Here is an 8,871-nt window from a genome sequence, read left to right as displayed (position 1 = left end):
AATTCGTTGAAATTTTATCGAATGAAATCTTTAATGAAAGAGTATGAAATTTTAAGAACACTCATGCAATTTTTATAATTTATCGATATATATTTTTTGAGATAAAAGATTTTAAATGAATTAGATAAATAAAATAATTTATGGAGAAGAGGGAAAAAAATGAGTGGTTGAGATTTAAGGGTATTATAGGTATATTAGTTAAGGATGTTTAAATTAGTGAATAAAGAAGAGGGGTATTTTAGGTATTTCAAATAATAAATTGAGATTTTTAAAAAGGACAAAAATGCTTTATAAGATTATATAGATATAGATTATTAGTTTCTCAAAAATGAAAAATAAAATATAAGAAGATAGTGAAACAGTAATTATTAAGTCTCGATGACATGTATTAGCTTTCATCTCCGCTTTTTGACTTTACAATATGCCAGTGCAGAGGCGGTACCAGGAAAAATTTCCAAAGTGATCAGTTTAGAAAACTTATGAAAAATAAATCTAAAAGGGGCCAAAATGTTAAAAACCTATAGAAAATTTTTAAAATTTTATAAAAAATTAAAAAATACATGACAAAATTTAAATTTGGAGGGGGCATTAAACCTCCTTCCCTCCTTTAGTACCGCACCTGTGCCAGTGGTAAGAGTTATATGTGAACTGAATTTTACAAGCTCGCTAGCTATTATTATACTCCGTATATGTCTAATAAAATAAAAAATGAGCTCAAATATATACATATCATGTATCTATAAATATATAGTTGCAATGAATGTGTACATAAATATGACACATAAATAAATCATATATTGTTGTATGTAACAACGTTATCACGTCATTACATTTTTCTATTCATAAATAGATTATGAAACATCTCTGATCCAGAAAAATTATTTTGTACCACGTTTCGCACGTCATATATCATTCCATAAGGCCGAATGGCCGATGGACAACGTCGATCTCTTTCGTACGTAACATCTTCGGTTGATTGAATGTACATTCAAGTCGATCTGTAATTAGCTAGCTATAGAAGGCTTAGTGATCAGGACTTGACATTATCATTTTTTTCTTCCTAGAGGGAAAGAAGGACCAGCATCCATATTTGCAACCATTTTTGTTCCTGTTTCAAATATTAATTGTAGTTACATCAATTAGAGTTAATCTCAGTATATAATATAAGATGAATAATTTTCAAGAGACATTAAAATAGTTGTCGACAATATCTGTTGCAATTAAGTTCACAATAGTTCCCAATTTTTCAGCCGGCCTGCCGTGTTCAAACATCACTCTTTTGACCATCTTAATTTCTTTATTCGTTCATTCATTAGTATTACTATATAGTATATAAGTAACACAAAATCAAAAAAATAAACGTGTTAACTTTTTTATTTCGTTGTTTAGTTAAATTTGCATATATTTATTCATTCCTTTTCGAACACGGTTGTTTGCCTTTCATTCGTTTGTTAATTTTGTATTGAGTAGAAAATTGATGATTAAAAAATCCGCCATTTTAAATCTAAATGAATTTAACTAATTAAATTGATGATCATTACTTAGAAGAATCGTAACAACTCATCATTACTTGATAATCAAATTTAATATATGCTGATTTCCTTTTTTAATTGGAAAAAATCTTTTCCGTTTGGTGGGTTTATAATTACTTCAACTCGAAGATATATCTACTTTATTTATTTTTCATCATTTTTATGATTACTAAATATCGATAATTAAGATCGAAAATCAAAGTGGATATACAAGTTAATACTAAATCATATAGATCAACAAAAACCTTAATTAAGAAGGAATACTATACATACCTGTCGCTATTACTCCGGAGGCTGCCACCACCGCTGCTACCGCTGCTGCCACTTCTGCCGGTACTCTCCCCGGCGCTACTACTCGTAATCCCTAAACTTTCGCTATCACCAGACGACGACCCTCCTTTATATTTCTTCCACCACCACCAATCCCTACCACCAGATGATTTTTCTATAAATAGTTCTTCCGGTTTTAGGGAGAATTTGACACTATTAGTACTCTTTCTTTTCTTGGTTCCAAAAGAAGTAGAAAATGGGAAAAACATATTAATTAGAAGCCCTTCGTTACGATTTATACTTCCATTCTTGACGATAATTCTCCCCGTTTTATTGCTACCACTACTTCCTTGTCTTTTCACGCTTCCTTTTTTATTACTTTTCTTATTATTCCACCTTTGACTATCATCCGCTTGACTATAATAATTATCATCACTTCCACGTCCTAAAATTGATCGCTCTTGATCTTCTTCCATGCTAATACTTTCATGATTAAATAATTCTCTTTGTTGATGATGATCCACCATATCCTTTAATGACAACTCATATGAGGTTTCTGGCATGTTCTCTACCATCTCCATAAGTTCTCTCTGTCCTCGGGCAATCGCCTGTGCTCGTGACGCAGGCGATAGGGCCCGAGGATCTTCCACTGAACTAATATAATTAGTCCGCCATAGAGGAGGAGATGACACTTCCTCCTCCTCCTCATCCCTTGTTTCTAACCTAAAATTATCGTTGTTAAATGATCTATAGTAGTTATTATTTGCATGGTGGTTGAAGTAGTAATTGTGACTATTATGATCTGCTTGGTTATTAGAGAATTGATGAGGATTGAGATCAAGCATGGTTTTCGTGTTACGTTAGCTAGGTTGTTGTTTGTGTTTGTGGTTGTGGTTATAATGAATGGTGCATTGGCTTAATTATCAACGAGTGGCCCGTTTGTGACTTTATATAACAGGGAACTTTATTTTTGTGTTTCTTTATTTTTGTACATACAAATAATAATTAAAAAGTCAAGAACTTCTAGATATGTGGACGTGGGCGTGAGGGTTACCAATTTTTTCATTTTCAACCCCAAAATCCCGTGTGTATGTCTTCTTATGTTTTCTTTTCTTATTAACCCAGCTGGTATATTTTCACAACCGACCAAAAAAAGAGATTACATTTTACATAACAGGTTGTAACCACTCGTCTCATTTCAATGAATAATTTATATTCTTATGTCTTCTTATGTCCTCTAGGCCTCTTCATCATCACTAAATTTATATTTTAGGACCCATTACTTTTATAAAATCGTTCTTCCTAAATCTTATATAATAGCCACATGTCATGTGTCTAATTTGATAATAGCTAAATATCAAAAACGGCCGTGGGTCAACTAGTCACTAAAAATTATTAAAAAAACGAAAAAGAAAAATATGATTACTACCACCGGCTTTCTTATTTATCAAGTGGTTATGTAGTCTTATCTTCATTTTCATATTTAAGTTACAATTTTTATTTTGATATTCGATTTAAAAAAAAGAAAAAATAAATAATAATATTCTTAATCTTTTCTTACAAACTCGCGCGAGGATATGATGCTTACTTTTTAACATGTTATTCTTCAAAGTGATCAATCAAGCTAGATTTATGTACTTACCAAACGATTATGCACCGAATCGCACCTAACACTTCGTGTACGAAGTAAACTTCTAAAATGTGGATCGAAAAAGGTTCAAGGTTTATTGGCGATTTCCTAAATGTAGTTTGACACCAAAAAATAATTGTTAGGGTTTTCAACCAATTATGAATCGTGCCTAATGAGGAAAATTCTCTCTTCTTTTATAGGAGAGGGTTAGTGGGGTTTGGAGAGAAGGTTAAGGTTTTACTTTCCTTTGATTTGGTATATAATTAGCATGTTTATCTTATTTAGTTTCCTTAGGTGATTATCAGTCGGATAGATATTTATATTTAATGAATATCTTTTATTTTTGAAAAAGATTTGTATTAATTTCTTAACCATTTAATTATTCAACACCTCCGGGCATAAGCCTTTCGTGTAGGTGTTTCGTAAAGCATTTTCTTCGTATAGTAGTTTGAAGGGGTACATCATCACCAAAAAAAAACCATAAACATTCGAGCATGCCTGGTCGTTTGATTTATCACATAGGAAGTCGTTACATATATGTCATACTTGATCTAACGATGGATGAACTAATAACAACGAATAGTCATCATCATACCAGTGTAATGCATACTGATGAATGATTTTAAAAAATTTCAATTGTCTTTTACATAAAACTCGTAAACATGATTCAACACATGTATAAAAAAAAGTGATGGTGACTGACAACACCGATCGCCAGTTTTAGAGTGTATAATACACAAGTATATTGTGAATGTTGTTATTGATAATTCCTTTAAATTAAGGGAAATAATTAGTCCTCCTAAAAAATAAATATCTAACTTTTAGATGATAACATGTGAAAAAATCAAGGGGGAGATTGGAAAAGAGAATTAGTGGTATCCACATGTCACCATCTAAAGTTATTAGAATGATTTTTAGGCTAATTTTTTCAGAGGATAAATCATTTTCCTAAAATTAAATTATGTAAGTTAACTAATAAATAAATATATAATTATAATTAATATATTTATATATATATATATATATATGTTTTTTCGTGTGAACATCCTTAAAAATAGAACACAGTGACACTTGAAAACGTAATTTTGAAGCATTAAAATTACATGAAACTAACATAGTGTATAACTAATTATCATTACTTAAGTGTTTAACAATACATTGATTCGTTAAAATAGAAAAAATCAAGTTTTTTCTTTTGTGCATCCATTTTGATGATTATGGATACAAGATGGATGCACAAAACAAAACCACAACTTTCTTGATTTTTACAGATCAATGTGTTCTCATTTTAAGGGTATTTTCATTTGATTGACATATAATTAAGTTGAATATAATTAAGTGATATTAAATGATGATGATAAAAAAAAATGCATAGGCATCTACCAAATGCTTTACAATATAAGTGTAGGTTATCGATCTATATGATATTCGAAATGAACATCTAGATACATACTCAAAATTAAAATGCAAATGCTACTACGTATGAAGTTGTGAATTTTTTGGCATAGATATAGCTTTTAAAACTTTTTGTCGCATGTAACATATTATAGTAAGTTTAGGTTGTTTTATCAACAAAAATGTCGTAACGTTACTCTTGTTACCCGAATCAACAAAAATTCACAATACAACAATAAATATCAAGTTTTCGTAAATGACTGGAGTCTTATATCTTGTGTAGTTTTTATCTTAGTTGGGAAAAATGGTAAGTTAGATGAAAAATCATTCACATTATGATTGTTTTATTAATATTTTTTAAAATAAACATTTGCTTTTTGTTTTTGTTTTGTTAAACAATACAATGTTAACATTTGAGTGGTTTTTCACTTTTCCTATTTTAATGGTATTAGCAACGGACTATGTTCTGCTTTCATTTGAAATTGGGATTTTGTAAGATTGATAGGAGTAGCCTATTCCTTTTTGTTTTCTTCGGCCGGAACGCCCCACTACGGTCCCGAGAGGCGTTCCACTACGTTAATTCAATTCGTATGCCCCGTCTAGTTTTTAACGCGTCTGATGCTTTGTAATTTTGTGGCAATTTGACCGTTCCACATAAATAAATTACTTTTTAAAAAAAAAAAAAACATGTGCACGGAAGGCATTCACCATCCCAAAGTAATGGGTGGAATGTCTTCTTAATGATTGGATGTCACATGACATACTTTGAGTGGATAAAGGGCATTCCAAAGAGGGGTTATTCATCATAGTCTAAAGGGTAATGATATTAGCATCAACAATTTTAATATATTTATTATAAGATACAATGATTTATGCATATTGTACAACTAACTAATGCGATGTATAAAAAAAACATGATACGAAATCATTACCCTTTTGTTAAATGATAACTTTTCATTTGGAATACAAAACGGGTATCCGTTTATTCGATTGATCTACTGGATAGTGGATATAGATGAAATAAATTGAGCTTAAATGAATATGAAAGTGGTCATGAATCCACCCGATCAATTTCCATCCCTATCCAAGTCAAAGTGTACAAGAGGGTCGAATATCCATGTATATCTATACTATATTATAAAAGAAATAGCTCCTTTTATTTATGGAAGTGTTGAAAATATGTATATTTTCACTTAGCACCCCTTAAAATATTTCAACATACACTATCCCATAACATTAATGATTAATTTACACTACCAATCCTTTATTCTTTAATATATTTTCATACACCATTTACATCAATTATCCACCCCATTCGACGCCGTCTCCACCACCAACACTCGGCCCCCCACTACAACGACATTGTCACGACCACCGCCGCATTGTGCGGGTAACGTGCTAATACAAGTAAAAATGAATGCATGGATTGATTGTCATACATCTAAGAAAGTTGATTATACAATTTGTATCCTATAAGGTAATTTGGTTAGAGTCTTATCCATTAAACATCAAGATAAAGATTCTCCAACAATAGTCCATCCACCTGCCATTTCGAATGAAACCGCATCCGACATCTAATTATGTATACATGAAAACTTACAAGTCTTTGATAGTTTGATCAAGTATGATAATATTACAAACATCATCAGAAAACCATTAGAACCCTTCACCTCTGTTAAACTTGCTCGGAATCTTAAAACACCACTAAGCTAATGTTACAAACAAACAAGCTCCATAATAGGGTTAGAGGGCGTTATGATTAAGAAACAAGCTATTCAGTAGTTACAACAATGTCTTTTCGACAATTTGGGCAAGCCCCGCAAATTTCAACCCATGGAAACAAGCACCAGGAATGGAACCTGTGCATGCATCGTAGATTTATTAGTTCATTGCCATCCTCAAAACCTTCAAGACAGATACTACACTCCCTTGATGCATTTGATGTTTCTTTATTGTCTTCAATATCATTGAAGACCATTCTTGATAATTGGTTTAGCTCATGCTCAGAAAGTCCCCTGGGAAGCATTCTTGTCATTGATGACATTGGTATTACAGTTTGCCAAGATTCAGAACCCAGTTCTTCCAGCAAATTATTATTGGTTTCAAAAAAGCTATTATATGTAAAGTCTTCTTGGTGAATGTTGGATGAAGGGCTGTTGCTTTGCCTACCACATTAAAATTCAAGTATAAACGAAGTTTCATGATCGGAGACCATATACACTCGGGAAAAGACTAATGCATTTGTATGTTTGTTGAATGCTGTTTGACACATTGTTTGTTTTCATATACGCTATAATCCCATCCGGGCATTTCGATAATTACACATAGGGAACATTTCATTCTTTACTGCCATTATTACAACCTTAAGAAAGTACCCAAATTTCTAAAAATTCCATAACTACAAACAAAAAGAGAAAAGAACAATAACTTTTAATGATGACTTATGGCAATCTGAACCTGTGTAAATGATGAATAGATCTTAGCGATGGCTTACCAGTCAACTTAGAAGATTACCCTAATGGTTAAACAGTTGAAAAGTTTGGGCTTCTGTTTTAGTGCAAATAACTTATACTCGTATTATCCAAAATAGAAATAAGATGATCCAAAGAAAAGTATAACAACATTGCAAAAAAATAATTTGGATACACGCTAAGACGCTAATGCTATGTAGAGGATACCTGTTCTGCGAAACATGGACACCTCTTAGCCTTTCAAGAAGCCTTTCCCTTGCAAGTAATACGACTCCCGGAAGCCTATCATTCTCATTGGCACCCCATCGCCGTATACTTCTAAAATCTTCTGAATTGATAATACTTCCAGACAGAGGTTGACTACCACCTTGTTCCTGTGCATCACACACCCATCCAATCATCATTACGAATTACCAATACACTCGCCAGTACTTCTTAAAAACGGCCCAAAAAACGATGGTTTAATGTATTTAAAAAAAAACTAAAAGGCATGAATCGTGATGTCGATTGACAGTTTCAGCAAACTGGTACAATTAGCTCTCGCAACTTCACATACAATATCCTAAAAATAGCTTACACACATCTTATATTTACTTAAACTAAAATCATCATATAGACATATAACATATTTAAAAAGAAATAATAAATTATGATTAAAAACTAATAGAAATAGCAGTACCGAAAAGCGATGGCGGTGAAAACGCTGAGGATGAAATCCAGGGAGATCCTGACGGTGGTGATGACGGCGGTCAGTGGTGGTGCGGCGGTCAGGTAGTACGGAATCTGAAGAAGCAGTAGGTGGGGTGAAATCATGGTCGTTACGAGAACCAAAAGCAATCCTTCGACTAGTGCTATTAAATAGCTTTGAAGCACTCGGCATCACTACAAATATCCAATCCTCAATTTACTCACTCTCTCACTCTATATATACAGATTATATATATATATATAGATATATTGTAAGCAGGAAGATTGTAATTTTTTGGGGGAAAAAAATGGGTTAAAAAGCAGTATGTGATTTTTAGTAAAGTTACAGAAATTTTGATTGTAAGAAAGAAAAGTAGAAAATAACTAGCGAACGGATTTTAATTATTTTGATATTTTTGACCCAACTACTCCACAATAACAGTAACAGATAACGTGGCGGTAGATTGGGGTATATGTGTAATCTTGTTGAAAGATAAGATTGGGCCTGGTTCATGGACTCTAGATATTTTGACTAAAAATAGGCCCAAGTGTTTATTAACTAACTAACTTAACTAATACATAATTGTCGATATAACTCAATTTTTTGTGTTCATGAATCATCATGATGATTGGAAAGTCTATAAATAATTAAACATAAACCTCAATCATGAAATAGTGTAAGCTAATGATTTGCATATCAAAAACAACATACATGATTTAGGCCTTTAAAGTAAATTGAGACATATGACAACGTTATAACTAAAGATGATGGAAGAAAAATTATGAAATTTCTATGTCAATAAGTCGGGATCAATTCAAACATTCCCTGGCTCATAAATATTTAAAAATATGAATTATCATCTTATGTGATATTACAACTTGTTTT

The 8,871-nt window shown here is 31.9% G+C and overlaps 2 protein-coding genes across 2 annotated transcripts; both read right to left on the bottom strand.

Annotated features, from left to right (window-relative positions):
* Window positions 1-697: 697 nt before the first annotated feature.
* LOC122596352 lies at window positions 698-2,733 on the bottom strand. The gene is made up of 2 exons (XM_043768917.1): window positions 1,806-2,733; window positions 698-1,108 (listed from the first exon to the last, which is right to left on the bottom strand). Exons 1-2 carry the CDS (start codon window positions 2,645-2,647, stop codon window positions 1,024-1,026), a joined length of 927 nt encoding a protein of 308 aa, XP_043624852.1. The 5' UTR covers window positions 2,648-2,733; the 3' UTR covers window positions 698-1,023.
* Window positions 2,734-6,376: 3,643 nt separating this feature from the next.
* LOC122596750 (probable E3 ubiquitin-protein ligase RHY1A) lies at window positions 6,377-8,331 on the bottom strand. The gene is made up of 3 exons (XM_043769379.1): window positions 7,978-8,331; window positions 7,506-7,672; window positions 6,377-6,992 (listed from the first exon to the last, which is right to left on the bottom strand). Exons 1-3 carry the CDS (start codon window positions 8,176-8,178, stop codon window positions 6,599-6,601), a joined length of 762 nt encoding a protein of 253 aa, XP_043625314.1. The 5' UTR covers window positions 8,179-8,331; the 3' UTR covers window positions 6,377-6,598.
* Window positions 8,332-8,871: the final 540 nt, after the last annotated feature.

Source organism: Erigeron canadensis, chromosome 4 (assembly GCF_010389155.1).
Source record: "Erigeron canadensis isolate Cc75 chromosome 4, C_canadensis_v1, whole genome shotgun sequence".
Classification (NCBI taxonomy): domain Eukaryota; kingdom Viridiplantae; phylum Streptophyta; class Magnoliopsida; order Asterales; family Asteraceae; genus Erigeron; species Erigeron canadensis.
This window is presented reverse-complemented; position numbering and strand designations above follow the sequence as displayed.

Bases quoted from the DNA above. Each gene is read 5' to 3' on its own strand.
- LOC122596352 (XM_043768917.1), bottom strand. From the start codon at position 2,647: ATGCTTGATCTCAATCCTCATCAATTCTCTAATAACCAAGCAGATCAT. The intron at 1,109-1,805 runs GTATGTATAGTA...TATTTGAAACAG, and splicing joins CTCCGGAGTAATAGCGACAG to GAACAAAAATGGTTGCAAAT.
- LOC122596750 (XM_043769379.1), bottom strand. From the start codon at position 8,178: ATGCCGAGTGCTTCAAAGCTATTTAATAGCACTAGTCGAAGGATTGCT. The intron at 7,673-7,977 runs GTACTGCTATTT...TGTGATGCACAG, and splicing joins TTCACCGCCATCGCTTTTCG to GAACAAGGTGGTAGTCAACC. The intron at 6,993-7,505 runs GTATCCTCTACA...TTAATGTGGTAG, and splicing joins GTCCATGTTTCGCAGAACAG to GCAAAGCAACAGCCCTTCAT.